The sequence below is a fragment of the Cebus imitator genome, unplaced genomic scaffold (assembly GCF_001604975.1).
Source record: "Cebus imitator isolate Cc_AM_T3 unplaced genomic scaffold, Cebus_imitator-1.0 Scaffold202, whole genome shotgun sequence".
NCBI lineage: Eukaryota > Metazoa > Chordata > Mammalia > Primates > Cebidae > Cebus > Cebus imitator.
The window spans coordinates 2,400,990-2,416,928 of NW_016107517.1; the positions used below are offsets into that span (position 1 = coordinate 2,400,990).

Consider the following 15,939-nt stretch of genomic DNA (forward strand, 5'->3'; position numbering starts at 1 on the left):
GAAAAAGTCCTCAAGATGGATAGTGGTGATGGTTCCACTGATCTGTACGCTAAAAAATGTTTAAGATGATAAATTTTGTGTTATGTGTATTTTTCTACAGTTAAAGGAGAACAAAGCAACAGGTCAAAGAGAGAGGAGGACTGGACCCAGGGTCAAGAGACTCGGGTTCCAGTGTCGGCTCTACCACCCAGCACCTGGGAAACTTTCTAAGCCAGGGTGGTTCCCTCATCCTTACAATGAGCACTTGGACTAATTTAATCATAAGGCTTCACCCAGCTCTACAATCCTATTCAGAGTAAAATCTTATTCTGTCTATTTCTCTGTTCCTTACTATGTAGCGCCAGCAGTGAACGGCATAGACCAAGTTCCTGCCCTCGCAGAGTTTACATTCTAAAGGGGTATAAACATTAAATCTGGTAACACACACAGATGTGTCTGATGGGAAAATGCTATGGAGGAAACTACAGCAGGGTAAGGAGAGTCACAGAGGGCTGTGTCAGCTAAAATGGCTAGGGATGTTATCTCAAAAGGGGTGGCATTTGAGCAAAGACTAAATGGAGATAGAATGAGACTGTAGGATGGGGGCTAAGTCAGAAACAGCAAGGGGGACGCAATGTGGATTCACTGGATTTGAATTTTGTACACTGGATTCTGAGATCCAGATCATGACTGAAGAACCTCGCGAGCTCCACTCTGCCGGGATCGCCTCCCCAGCCCTGCGCCAAGGGGCTTACCTAGTAGTGCAGATGTAGGTGCCAGAGTCCCCCTGCAAGGCTGGCAGAACCCACAGAGCACCATCCTGGGTCCACATCCGTGTCTCTTCTTCTCCTGGGACCGTCCTAGCAGAGTCATTTTTATGCCATGTCAGGTTGACGTGAGGGCTGGCAGAGGCCCACAGCCAGTAGGGCACCTGGGGGCACCTCAGGGCCACAGGCTCCCCTTCCAGCCTGAACTCCCGCTTGTAATGTCTCCCGCGAAACCGGCAGCTCCTGGCAGCCCCTGAAGACAGAGAGCCCACGGTCAGGCTTCGGGTCCAAACCCTTCGCAGATCATAAAACCTCCCTGGACCTGGGACCGATCCTGATTGTGGCAGGGAGACCTGGAGCACATTCAAGGAAGATGTCATTTGTTCCTCAAAAAATGACCTACACCCTGGGGTTCTGCTAAACTCCTTCCCTACCCCGTTATTATACTTTCAAAATTTCCAAGTAGCAAGTTCAGTGCCACTATCCACTCCAACTTACGTTTGTGAAGAAAGCTAAATCAGGTTTCTATGGTGCCAAAAAATTAAAGATGAAAAACTATGGCCATATTTTTCATTTGTTGACCTCTCATTATTGAAAGTAGATCTGGGCTGAGTTCATACAGTAAAAGCTTCGTTCTGGCGTGTTGTGTGGTTAAACTCCAAAGGCAACTTTGTTAAGGGCAAACGCATCCCTTCCTCAGTCTGCTCCTTGACAAGCACATTCACACCATGCTTTTTCTTTTCTTTTCTTTTCCTTTTTTATTTTTTTGAGGTAGGGCCCCACCCTGTTGCCCTGCTGGAGTAGAGTGATGCAGTCTCCACTCACTGCAGCCTCAGTCTTCTGGCCTCGAGCGGTCCTCTCACCTCAGCCTCCGAAGTAGCTCGGACTGCCGGCATGCACCGCCAAGCCCAACTAATTTTTTTTTTTTTTTTAAGGCATGAGTCTTGCTATGCTGCCCAGGGTGGTCTCAAACTCCCAGGCTCAAGGGGTCCACCCGCAGAGGGTTCTCAAATGCTAAGATTACAGACCAGGAGCCACCGAGCTCGGCTGGCCGTTTGCTTTCTGACAACAAAACCTCGCTAGATAACAGCTTTCCCCAGCAAAGCTGCAGGCGAGTCCTTTTGCATCTGAAGGGTTTACTTCTTACCTGTGTGCGCCACAGGCTGAAGGGTGAAGGCAGAAACTCCCATTACCAACACGTACAGGCGGAACATTGCTCCTGACAATTTCCAGAGGACACAGGAAGAGGAGGATGAGGTCCGGCACCGCGTGGTCTGGGGGAGAAGACAGAAGTGTCACCAGGAACTGAAAATCCCTTGAAGATGGGGCAGGAGCAGGGTCTGCAGGCTTCACTGGATGATGGGAACCTTTGTGCCTACTTTGTTTAAGAAGAAAACTCAGAATTTTTGGATTTGCTTCTCTGCAGCTACATTCACTGAACACATCTAAAGTTGAATCCCTGTAGCACCTACGGGCGTGCTTGGCAGAGAGGCTCCATCCCCTAAGCTGCTGACTCTGCAGAGGCCTGCCTTTGCCATTCCTGCCCCTTGGCCAGCAATTCTGTATCCTCAGCTAAGGCCACTGCTAGTGCCCTCTCTGCTCAGACTTCACTTTCTTGGTGAGGTCTCCCTCACCTCTCTGTCTAAAATTGCACCACCTTGAATCCCGGCACTACGTGTTTTCCTCCCCTTCCATGTCATTCTCTGTGCCATTCATATCAGCCCTCTCTCCCCAATCCAGAACTCAGGCTCCACGGATGGAAGGGCTCTGAAAGGAAAAGAAGAACTTGGGACCCCCAATTCACTCTGCCAAAAGGAAAAAATTAAGCCGGAAACTCTTAGTTTTCAGAGTCCTGCAAGAAGCTGCCTTTCCTCTTCCTCCTAAGCAGAGAGCTCCTGATAAAAGATTTTTTAAATTCTCCACAGGTAGCTACTCTATGTTCACCCTATCTTATGTAAAGAGCAGATTTACTCAGCACGAGAGGGATATAATTGTCTATTCCCCTACCTGTTCCTTTTCCCTTGCAGCATGTGGATTCAGTAATGACCACACCCTCCCTGTCTCCCCTCCAGCCCGCTTTTCAACAGCGGAAAACCTTTACCTATTGAAACCTTCACAATCATCTTTGGAGAAAGGCATGGACCACAGACTGTTTTTACTATGATTCTGTGGTTTTTTTCCTGGGCATTGTCCTTAATCTTGGCAAAATAAGCTTCTAAATTGTTGAGACTGTCAGGTACTTCTTGGTTGATGGAGCCCTGCTTTATTTTATTCACAGTTCTAGCCCTAACTCCTACTTTTTGAATGAATAAATGAATGAATGAGCAAATGAATCAAAGCCCAAGGACCCTCATAGTTACACTTGGCAGAGAATTTTTCCTATATCCTATATGGATTAACTCCTACTCGGCATTCAATTCTGACGCACTGAGGGATTCTGTGTGTGCTGCTGACACTCTGGCCTACAGCCTCCCAGGGAAAAATGCAACATGAAATCCAAAACAGAAGTAGCTATACGAGTTAATGAAGCACTCCTCCCCCAGCACCCGCAGAGACTGGAGTGTCAGGTGCCCTCTTTGTCTTTCTGATGACCTTCTCACACTCTATCACAAGCGTCCCCTGTGTCTGCTAACCACAGCCACAAGGATGCTTAACAAACCAACGACCCCAGGACAGACTGGTGTGAAACGACAGTCATTCACTCTTGCCCAGAAGTCTGTGGGCGAGATGGAATTCGGTTCACCTAAACTAGGCTGGGTTAGACCTGGCTCTGAGGTGCAGATGGGATCCAAGTCTGTTCCACGGGTGTCTCATCCTCCTTGGACTAGTAAGCTTCCTGAGAGATGATCCTCTTTGGGGAAGGCGAAAATGGAAACAATGCGGGCAAAAGCACACACCAGGCCACGCTGGGAACCAGCTCCCTCCTGTCTGCCCACATTCCATCTGCCATAGCAAGTCAATGCCCCAGCTGGCCGGCCATCGGCGGGGCGGGAAGTGGGAGCAGTCATGCCGGTTGCCACGCCTGACTCTTCTGGCTCCACAAGGATGGTGACAACTCCTGGTCTTGCTCACAGCCCTCATGGCTTACACACCAGCACATACCAGGGAATATTTGTGACTGAAAGTCTACCCACGCAGGAGTTGTGAATGAATCCAGGGGAAAAATTTTCAGCCACCATTTCCTTGAATTGTTCCCTGCTCCCAGCACAGATTTCTCTGGGAATGCTGTGCAGTAAACCCAGGGTGGCATTGAGGGCACAACCCTCGCACTCCAGAAACCCTCCCCCGTTCCCTCTTGAGTCGGGAATCGTCAGAGTCCAAGGACTCGGAGTGACAGTCTGAGCTCCCCCTTCTGGTGACCTGAGATCTTTCCCTTAACTGTGTATCTGGCCTGGAGCTTTCTCCCTTAAATTCTGTTTCTACACAATACTATTCTTCAGGGCTTTCTGAAGCACGAATAGTTCCTGTGACTTTACCTCTAACCACACTCTCAGGTTTGCCAGCATGAAGATCACATAAACATCCACCAAGTTGCTGTGTCCTCCTTAGACACTCATTAGCTTGTCGCATCCCCACCTATACTGGACCAAGCCAGACCCACTAGTTCTCCAGTAAGGACATGAAAGAAGTGGGAATTAAATACACCGTGGTGGCCGGGTGCGGTGGCTCAAGCCTGTAATCCCAGCACTTTGGGAGGCCGAGGCGGGTGGATCACGAGGTCAACAGATCGAGACCATCCTGGTCAACATGGTGAAACCCCGTCTCTACTAAAAAAAAAACTACAAAAAATGAGCTGGGCATGGTGGCGCGTGCCTGTAATCCCAACTACTCAGGAGGCTGAGGCAGGAGAATTGCCTGAACCCAGGAGGCGGAGGCTGCAGTGAGCCGAGATCGCGCCATTGCACTCCAGCCTGGGTAACAAGAGCGAAACTCTGTCTCAAAAAAATAATAATAATAAAATAAATACACCGTGACTAACCAATACCACATACCAGCATAAGTAAATGAATTCAAAGCTGCCATTATAGGAACTAGTGTAATAGCCATAGCTGTTGTGCCAAATGTTGAACATTCATTCCTGCATTTTATCCCCACGAAGTGAGTACCATGCTGATTCTACAGAGGATGTATTAGAAGAGTTCAAAGACGTCAAGAGGCCTGGCCAAGATCTTACAGCTGGTAAGCAGACATTGAAATTTAAACCCAGCACTGTGATTCCAAAGCCCTTGTTCTTTGAAAATATACTTCCTATGACAGATGCTGCTAGTTTCTTCTCCCAGTATCTGTCCCCCCTGCTTCCCCAATAATAGAACCCCTGAATCTTACCTGGGCACATGGCCCTCTATCCATTAACATTTCCCATCATTCCTTGCAACAAGCAGTGGCCATGTGACACAATGTGGGTCAATGAGATGTGAGTGGAAGTGTCATGTGATTCCCCCAGGGAGGTCTCCACTAATCTTCCTTCCTGCTGCTCAGTGTGGATGTGGTGGCTGGACTGTGGCCGCCATCTAGAACTACAAGGTACAGACCACTCATTGAATGCAGTAGGGCAGTAAGAGGGGAACCTGAGTTTTTGGTGGCTTCATGAAGCCACCCACCATCCGGACTACCTTTTTTATGCGTCTAGACTTTCTGTCACGCACAGCCAAGCCTATTCCCAATATACTGTTTTTCCAGAATTTATAAAAAGATCCCAGGGGAAGGAGCCCTGTCAGGTACTATCAGGTGCTGTGTTCTCACAGTCTTTTTTCTGATAGATATTCAACTATTTCAAGTAAACAGTTTCTGCTGGTTAACTCTAAAAGTCACTTCAACTCGAAATCAGGAGCTGATGTGCAGCCTCCCCTCAAATGAAAGTGCCCCACCATGCTTACGTTCTCTCAGGTTCAGGCTTAGCCTCGAATTATGGGAAGGTTTGTAACCTTGTTTAAAATAACTTTAACACCAGAAAGTCAGGCTGTGCCATTCAGGAACAGTCAGTATGTAACGATTCACAGAGCTATGGAGCTGAAGAGTCTGAGAAATCTAATCGAGTCTCTTCTTTCTACAGGTAAAGTGAGTTTCAAGTTAATTCCCTTCTCCAAATCACATGGCTGGTCGGGTGAGAAGTGTTTCAACAAGGACCCTGTTCCAGTGGAATGAATCCCAAAATGCTGTACTCCTCCAGTAACTGCTACCCCCATCCACCCCGACCCCCATCTCCAGCCAAGGGAATTGCCTTGGTTTCTCTCCCTGGACTTGAGCAAAAGAGCCGCTTTACTGTGACTTCTCCAGGAAGTGGCTGCAGGCAAGTAAACCACAAACATATAGTAGTGACAGTTTTCAATAATCAAAACCTCAAAAAAAGGTTGGAACCAAAATTGCTATCGTGTGGGAAACAGTAAATTTTTGGCAGGCCCAGAGGGGAAAAGAAAATTAGTTTTGCAGCAAAACACTATTCTTCTTCCCTACTTTCTTTAAATGAGTTTTTAAAGCACAGAGAGCTTGACATTTCTGCTGGAATCTGAGTTGACCTTACTGGAAGAAAGAAATTTCAAGGGCAGCTCATTCCAAGTATTTGAGTTAGAATTCTTTCCTTTTTTTTCCAACACATTCAACATAAGCAAACAGAGGCATATGAGGAAAAGAAGGACCAGGCATAAGAAAAAGACAAAAATGTGTGAAGTGTGAGAGGAAGGAAAAGAATTCTGGAAGGTAGAAAGATTTCATGACACAGCCCCAAGCTGGACAGGTGGTGCAGCACGCACAGAGGCCCAGGTAACCATTACCTGCCTTTGATTCCCAGGTGTCTACAGCTTCTGGTCATAGACAGTACATACAGCCTAAAGGGATGTAAGTGTTTATTCCACCTTTCCATTTAATTTTTTAAAATTACAAAAAGACTGAAAAGTTGAAAACATACTATGACAAATGCAAGTATATATTTCACTACATTCTCCAGTTGTTAATATGTTGCTGCATTCGCCTTATTCTCAATCTCTCTTCACACACACAGGCATATACACATTGACAAGGACACCACAGACAGACACAGACACAGACACAGGCTTATTTGCTCCTGAACACCTGAAAGTTTTAGACATCATCAAACGTCACCTCTAAATACTTCAGAATACATGCAGGAGTGCATTTTTTTTTTAACAGATTGAAAACCTAGTAAGTAAACGATGGCTCCAGGAAGGAATTTTCAAGCATGTAGAAGGAGTAACAACTTTATTTGATAATATATTTAAATATATCTGGACTGAATTCACCCAGAAGATTAAAGTCTTCTGTACACCTACCTTTACCTTGTTCCCAGAAGTTTTTAGACAACTGTCTCATCTCTGAGTCAGGTGGCACAGTCATTCAAAGAGCAAAAACAAAGTGTCAGGTGCTGAATGTTAATGAAGTCACATAACTATCAGGCCATACACATACCACTGAGTCACCTCTAGTGTGTAAAATGAATTCCTAAGAGCCCAAACATGTTTTATGCGTGTCGTATAAATCCCTCGAAACCCATGAGGAAATAAATACTTGCATCAAAACTAAGCCTGGAAAATTTTTATAAATTCAAAGGTGAAACAATATAAAATGTATTTTTTAACTAAGTCCTAGGAAATCACAGAATTTTAAGAGTTTGGAGACAGGGTGGAATTTCTGGACTCAAATATAGAGAAATACATGACCAGGTTTCAGGCAGCTTTTATTGAAAAGTTTACTGGCTCAGAAAGAAAACCTAGATGAGTTGTCTAGAAACCATTTTTGTTCTACAGGAAAGAAAAAAGCAAGAGAAGGAATCAGCCTCAGAGCAGCAGGCTGAGACTGTTCCTGGTTTGCATAGCTGTGTCAGAATGACAGCTGGTGATGTCCTGGACACTAGTCTCCTGTCCCTGGTGGGACCTAGTGAGACAGACTGCTTCCTGGAGGCCATGCTGCAGGGAGACCCATCTTTGGTATGATAGGGCATTGGGCCACATTGGGCTGAATCTCAGAGGAGCAAATCTGCAGAAGCTGATACAGACAGTTTCACCAAGGCATAAGCACTCTCTTTATACTGTCTGCCAGCAAACATCACTTCTCGCTAAAACCACCACTGAAGTGTCTCTTAGTCAGTGGTTCGTGGACAGAAGTTGGTCAAGTTCAGTCAACCAATCCAACTCATGATTCATTCATTCAAATCCTGTGTCAACATTCCATTCCCGGTGAGCCTAGGTCATTCCAAGCCCCCAGCAGCCTGGACCATCAACCAACATTTGCTTCACCTGCCTCCTGCATTAGACCCTGCCCAGGCTGACACCCAGCAAGACCACTCCTCTAACCTGTAACAGTCCCCATTCTGCTCCAAAATGACTGATGAGGAAGCTCTACCCATGAGGCCCTGGGCATCTGCAGGGAAAACCCACAGGCTTCAAATTCTCCCAGCCTGGCATTTGGGTAAGAGGAATGCGCTGCTCTGTGCAACTCCAGAGGACAAAACTCGGAGTCTGGTAGAGCCCAGCATCCCCATTATAAATCTGGAGCAATGGAAATGGACTCAGGTACATTAAGTCACTTGCCAAGGCCACAGAACTAAGGAATGACAAAGTAGGATGTAAACCCGAGTCTACACAATCATTGGTTTTGCCACTCCTTCTCTGCTCTGTAGAAGCATCAACACCTGGAGCTGCAGGGGGCTCCAGAAGCCATTAAGTCCATCTGCCCAGCCAAATGGTCTTCCAAAACCCAGCATCCTCTATAGAAGGCCAAGCTTACCCTGTCACAAGATACTCACTGCCTGTCTTGAGAAGTATCCACAATTAGAAATGTCTGTCATTTTGGATCCCAAATTTGCCTCCCTCTAAACTTCATTTATTAGTCATATTCTACCCTCTGGGACAGTGTCGAAGAAGTCTGTCAAACACCTTCCAATAACCTTGAGAGTTAGGGGGTTTATACAGAAAAGCACAGTGTATCTGGACAGAGAAATGGAAATCCTGCCTTCCTTCTTGCCAGCCGCAGGGGGGTGGGCAGTTTACATTACCTGTGTGAGGCTCAGACTCCTCATCTGTGAAATGGGCATACCCTGGTGTGCGCTACAGGAGGATTGGATGTCACATCATATGTAACGAGCTCAGCAGTGCTGCAAAAGGAAAGTGCTCAACCAGCAGTAGCTCTCATCAATGTTTTACAGAAGCAGAACCAGGTATTCAGGGAGGTAAGGAGCTTGCTCAAGGACACAGCTGGCAGACGTGATGAGAAATCAGCACTTCTGCCATCTGCATTCTGCCAAATTCCTGCTAAGGGACCCTTCCACAGCCAAGCCTGAGAACTCACCAGTAGCGTAGCTGGTAACTTAGCTAACACCAGTTACTATACTAGAAATGTGTGCAATTTTACCTAATAGAATCCATAAGCCCAAATGCATAGATCCATATTATAGAACATATAAGTGTTCTATAAAATACACAATAGAAATGTTGCATGTTTAGCATATAAAAACGCAATTCTAAGTACATACATACACATGCATACACATACATACATATCCAAGGCTGCCAGCAATTGTGAGGTTTTTATCTTAGTGACACAGTCTTCAAGCATATAGAACTGGAGGTTGGAATTGGGCTCCTGTCTTCACTTTACCATTAACTAACTATGTAATCTTAGGCAACCACAAAGTCATTTGCTCAATCTCTGAGTCACAGTTTCTTCACCTCTAAAATACAAATGTTGGGCAGGTGATACCTCCCAGGTACCTTGCAGGTGTAAAACCCTGGAACTCTAAGTCAATCTGGATTTGAGCTTAGGCCTCCTCAGTCGTAGATACAGCTTCAATTTCTAAAGGATCAAGTCATAGAAGACAACCACTGAGCCCAGTCAACTCTCTTGCCGAAGGCCCTGTGGCCAGCAATGACAGAGCTGCCACTCGGGGCTTCTGAGGTCTCCTGGGCACTGGACTTCTAGTTATCTTGGGCTACCTGCTGGATGAAGTTAATCAGTAACTGGACACTCTACTGGCATTGGAGCAGGGGTTGGTTGGTAACAGACATACACCCTTAAAACAAATTTTGCTTTCAACCTTATACTCTGAGTGTGGGAAACACCTGAAATATTTGAGTAATCAGTCATCCAGAAAACATGCCCGCCTAAAATATGACAAAGACAGAAGAAGCACGGACAGGAAGACCCGAGTAGGTGAAAGACAGCCAATCGGATCCTGGCACAAAGGCATGTAGCATATTTTACTCACAGGAGCAGGTTTGAAGTCTTCCTTCAGAAGCTCTTTCTGTTTATTTGTATGAGCGTGGCCAGTTTCTCAGAGTAGCAGATTGTGTTTTCCAGAGGTGACCACAACAGTATCTCCCATCCCACATGGTCTTCTAGAATGTGACCGTGTCACTCTGCCACCAAGAGGTGGAGTCTAACTCACCTCCCTTGAATGTGGTCTGGCCTGTAACTTGGTGTAACCAATCCGATGCAGCAGAAGTGATGCTGTGTGAACTCTGGGGCTAGATCAGAAAAGTCCATGCAGCCTCCACCTGGTTTCCATGGGGTGCTCGCTTCTGCCTGGCTTCCGTGGAAAACCAGTCCCATGAAAATGGTCCAACTACCCTGAGACCACCTCATTAGGAAGGCTACATGTAGGGCATTGGTTGACAGTCCCAGCTATGCCCAGCCTCCTGGGAACCCTGCGATGGCACCAGCCATGTGAGTGAAGCCATCGTGGACCCTCCAGATGAGTCCAGTCACCAGCTAAGTATCACTGTTTGAACTCAATCAGACACATGGAGCAGAAGAATCACCTAGATGAGCCCTCAAATTCGTGACATACAGAAACTAGGAGTTGCCATAAAATAGTTGTCATTTTTAAGCCACCAAGTTTTGGGGTAGTTTTTCATGCGGCAACAGGTGAACAGAATGCTCTATCAAAAGTGGGTTCTAGATTGCAAATTGGAAAGAGGGAGAGGCTGACAGAAGAAAACGCACACTGGAAAAAGCGGAAGCCGATTGCCCAGCAGCAGAGGAGACAGGAAAACCACTACGGCAGATGCAAGAATCAAAGCACACAGCCATGTGGGGACTTTAAGCACAGACACCAACAGTCCCTTCCATGTTACTGCGCCCTACTGAGAATGTCAGGACATTAAAGCACAAAATAGCTGATGCTCTTAATGATTTCCTTGAAGCACAAAGAACAGTTTAAATTTTGTTCAAACCCCTCTTTCTCTAAAATGAGGCAGTACATGCAACACAGACACAAGGAAGATAATATTGCCGTTAACTCCCAATGTGTTTTCCTCCTTGCTATCCTGTATTCTTCTGCCACTATGGCCCCAGGAAAGGGGAAGAGCAAAGGCCTCCTCAGAAGGAGGGAAGGAAGTGGACATGACACAGGGGAAGTTCCTTCCAGGTAGGAAGTGTCAGTAGAAGAAAAAGACCCTTTGGGCTCCAGGGTGAAAAGAGGGAAGGTACAAGAGGAATCAGGCAGGCAGTCCTGCTTCTTATTCTGGGTTTGAAACCTGGGATCAAAGGGACAGGAGGTAAAAGAGAAAGGGAGGCCGGATGTAGAGGAATTTTTGCTCTGCTTCCAAGCTGCATCTCTAGAGGAATTCCACCTTGGTGAGCGTAAGGGGCGCTAACGAAGAGTGGAAATAATGGTGTGGCTCTTAGGTAAAGAGATGCGTCACTCATGGGGGAGATTCAGACCTGCCTCTTCTCTCTCAGGAGAGAATGGAAGGTGAACTGAGATCTCGGCTGAGATGGGGCTGCCATGATGAAAGACAAGATGACCTGTAGCCACTGGCTTCAGGGTATTCAGTCGACAAGGAACAGTGAGCCCACGTCGGGGAAGACCGCCCTACCTGTTGGTAGATAACCACTTCGCCAAGGTACCCTCTGCCACCTTGGCTTTCCTGGTGCTCCTCTGAACAATTCAGGTGCAGCAACAGGTGCCATAGCATCTTTTCTGACGGGTTGGTACTCATGCCCTGCTGGTTGCTAAACATTTTAAGTATCACCTGGACAGTCTAAGCCACAGAAGAAACAAGATCATGGCCAAGATGCAGAGAACCTGTGGAGCCGGCAAGAGGTGCAGAGGGGCCACCTTGGACAGAGCATTGGCTCTGACTCAGCTGAGGCACCAGACCTCGGGTTTTCCCAGTCACAGACCCCAGTAGTCGATTCAACAGGACACCCCATGACCGGGAAGGTCCAGGGACATCTCCACGGAAGCCAGTGCAGACCCCAAGTCAGCACGTGTGGATCAGCTGCCCACCACTCCCTGGGGACACAACTTCCCCTTCTTCTCAGGCTTCTTCCTGGCTAGAAAAAGGTGCTGGTGAGAAACTGGAAGAGTAAACATCTACCCAAAAGAAACGAAATGAATGCAAGAGAGGTAGATTTGAGCCAACTCAGACGGCAATACATGCAGCGGCAGGCTTAATTCCCTTGCCCTAGTTGAAAGGGGCCTTTAGCTCCAAATGAGATTCCTACTGGCAAAGCTTTAAAGGTGCTTTTTTTGGCATCAATTTGCAGTAAGTATCCATTTTCAACATGCCATATATATATATATATATATATATATATATATGAAATATTTTCTTCCAAAATTGTTAAGATGTAGAAACAGATGGGATTTTCTTTGTATGCCTTGAAACATCATCTTCTACTCTCTGGAAAATGTGCCCATCTTGTCCTCTGAGGGACACCAAGGGTGGCAACTATCCCAAGCCCTGTGTCCGCGGTATCCAAATGACAAGAAGTCAGCCACCCTCCCCTCAAAAAAGACTGAAATTCCCAAGGGATTTTTATCTGTACTGTATGGGAAAATCTCTCACCCTCAGCACAAGAAAATCTAGTCTTCAGCTTGAAGATAGCCCAGACTTGCTGGGTTTCTACAGACCAGATCCAAAAAGTCCTACAGGAAACCTTTGGCTTACCGTGGGACTGTGGGCAAGTGTCCCATTCTCACTCTCAGCCCCTCCAGCTCCTCTCAGCCGTCAGATGCCCAGCCAGCTCGCTCCCTGCTGGTGAGAGCAGCTCTGTGAAGCTTGGCAAGCTGAAATCCTGCGTCCCTCCCTCCCACCCCAGCCGAGCTAACTGGGTAACCCTATGTAGTCGGTACACCCATATTCACCAATATTCACTTCTCTGCACCCTTAAAGTCGGGTGGGGCACGTGACTGGGAAGAACAAGTGCCATTTCCAGGGCTGTGGGTTTCACAGCTGGTGCTCTCCTGCTAGCCTCTGTCCTGTGCGGTGCAGGCTGAACCCTTGTTCACCAATGTTGGCAGCGCGGCACAGTCAAGCCATCTGGGCAGCAGGCTGAGGTCCACCTGCATCCATCGACCACTTACTCCTACTATGCCTGCTTCTGCTTCTGATAAATGGGAATAATCTCCACCCCCACCCCCAGCACTTGTGTCAAAACAACAGGAGTCCCACTGTTGGTCTCCGTAAATTCTGTTTTGGAAACGACCCGGGTCCCCAAGAGGCTCTGATGAGTTGTCATAGTCCAACATATTTAACCCATGACGATGCCATGGCATGAGCAAGAGATCAGCCCATGTTGTATGAAGCTGCTGAGGTCATTGCCACAGTACACCTTGGTGGGCAAGCACCACAATCAAAGAGAAGGATCGGGATCTTACATTCGTTTTCTATTGCGGTGTAACACACCAGCACAGACTCAGCCACTTAAAACAACACATTCGTTAGCTCACATTGCTACTGGTCAGATGTCTCTGCTCAGGGTCCCACAAGAATGAAATCAAGGTACCGTTTGGGCTGTCTTCCTTCCTGGAGCACGGGTTCCTGTTCTGAGCTCACAGGGCTGTTGTGACTGCAGGACTGGGCCCTCACTTTCTCCCTGGATGAGGCCACTCGAGGCTCCCAGACGCCACCCGTGTTTCCTGCCCTGAGGCCCTCCCTACACAAGGACAGTTTGTTTCTTCAAGGCCAACAGAAAGAATGACATCTGCTGCTGCTTTGAGCCTCTGACCCTTGACTCTGACCTCCAGATCCTTTTAAATACTCACCTGCTTTTGTCAGGCCCACCCAGCACACGTGATCTTTTTTATTAACTTCAAGTCAACTGATTGAAAACCTAAAGTACTTCCACAGAATTCCTTCACCCTTGCAGCATAAAGTAACCTAATCATGGGAGTGAGGTTCCATCTATTCACATATCCCACAGATCAGCAGTAGTCATCTTAGAATTATGCCTACCACAGACATTTAAGAAAACATTCTGATGAATATTAGCTCTAGAAAATTTAGGATCCACCCAAAACTTTACACTAACTTCTTCCTTGCTCCCAAATAAGAAGCCCTCTTTAGTAAAAGGACTTTCTAAATCCTTTCTACTCAAAGTATGGTCCGCGGACCAGCAGCATGAACACCATTTGTGAAAAATTCAGACCTAGAGAATCAGAATCAGTCACATATTCACAAGACTCTCAGGAGATGTGAAAGCACCATCTCAAAAGGCCCTTGTCCTGAACTAGCTCCCCCACAGGCTTGGCCCTGGACACGTCTCCTGAGGAAGGGGTTCTCAAAGTGTGGTCCCCTGACAGCAGCAGCAGCATTGCCTGGGCATGTATTAGAAATGCAGATTCTCAGGTGGCCAACCAGGACTTACTGAATCAGACACCCAGCCCTCTGTATTTTCTTAAGCCCACCAGTGATTCTGATGCCAGCTCAAATTTGAGAAGCACTGGCCAAAGGCACTGTCATGATCAAGTGTCTCCCCTGTGGAAAGCCATGATGGTAACATGAAAAAGCAACCCGAGTCTGCCCTGCTTCAAATGTGTGGTTGCTAGAGGCCAACTCTGCTCTCCTGAGGGAGGGGAAGAGGGTTCAGGGTCCGTGGATGTTCTGGACCCCTCAACTCTAATTCTGGACAACCTCAGGTTTTGGAGGTTGGGGTGGGAGTGGAAATGTAGGAGGGAAGCCCTACTAGCAGGGCCAGGCAGGGGGCTCCCAGGCCAACTGAAGAGCCCTGGAGAGAGGACAGCTCCCCTGAGACATTCAGCTGAACTTCCTTTTAGGGTAACCAAAGGGAGAAAAAAGGAAAAGTACAATCCAAATGGACAAGCTTCTAAATAAGGTCAGAAGAAATGTGCTCTCCTGTGTCTGTGCATGTGGTAACGAGCAGGTGGGAAGGAAGCTCGCTGGCCTCAGGAGGGCAGAGCTGAAGAAATGGGCATGGAAAAGGCGACGGTGCAGGAGGTGGGATGGAGCACAGAGAGGGGGCTGGCAGCTCCCACTGCAGCCACGCGGCACTGGGGGGCTCCAGGAAGGTCCGGACACCTGGCTGCCTCTGCTCACCAAGAGGGAGCTCAGGGAAGTGTAGAGTCTTGAACAAGATCTTAGAGCAGAGTTGCAGGTGGGGGCAGAGGGGTCCTGAGGGGCTCTAAGAAGAGCAAAAACCCCAAAAGGAAATGGATTAAAGAGAAGGAGCTTCAAATAGTAAGAGCAAACTGTGTGCCAGGATTTAATAGAGACAGAAAAACAGACAGAGAGAGGGACAGAGATAGAGAGAAACAGAGACAGAGAGATAGAGAGAAGTAGAGACAGAGAGAAACAGAGACAGAGACAGAGAGAGATCTGGGAGTCAGGACACCTGAGTCTGTTTCTGTTGGAGCCTCAGGCAACTTTTCTGATTTCTCCAGAACTCAGGGGTCTGATCTGGGTGCCCCTCCTTACCCGTGACCTTCTTCCCCGTATGAGGGTGATCTTAAGGCCTGCATGTCTGATATTACTCGGATTCATTGACCATACTTCTCATCACCCACAACCTTACTATTTGCAGATGGAAATACAGGCCCTGAGCAGTGATCTGTCACACAGCTCATCCCAGGCAAGCTGGGTTCTGAACCCAGCCCAGTTCACCTCTGGGGACACACCGCAGCCCTAACCACACTCTGCCACCTCTCCCAGAAAACCACCCGAGAGCCAGGCACTAGAGAATCCACAGTGACTTTAGAACGTCAAACTGTTCACACCAGAAAATCTTATGAGGCTTCTAAGGAAGAAAGCCCCCCATTCAGCACACTTCCCATATCCACCCCCATTCAGCACACTTCCCATGCCCACCCCCCATTCAGCACACTTTCCATGCCCACCCCCCATTCAGCACACTTCCCATGCCCATCCCCGAATTCAGTACATTTCCCATGCCCACCCCGCCTTCAGCACTCTTCCCATGCCCACCCCCCATTCAGCAC

At 47.6% G+C, this 15,939-nt stretch overlaps 1 protein-coding gene across 1 annotated transcript in view; it reads right to left on the reverse strand.

Moving 5' to 3' along the window:
• Positions 1-10,782, reverse strand: part of IL1R2 (interleukin 1 receptor type 2) — a 28,092-nt gene extending 17,310 nt beyond the window's left edge. The window contains 3 exon segments of the mRNA XM_037745480.1: positions 735-999; positions 1,894-2,020; positions 8,755-10,782. Of these exon segments, the coding sequence (XP_037601408.1) occupies positions 735-999; positions 1,894-2,020; positions 8,755-8,793 (431 nt within the window). The 5' untranslated portion in view covers positions 8,794-10,782.
• Between the last annotated feature and the right edge of the window lie 5,157 nt (positions 10,783-15,939).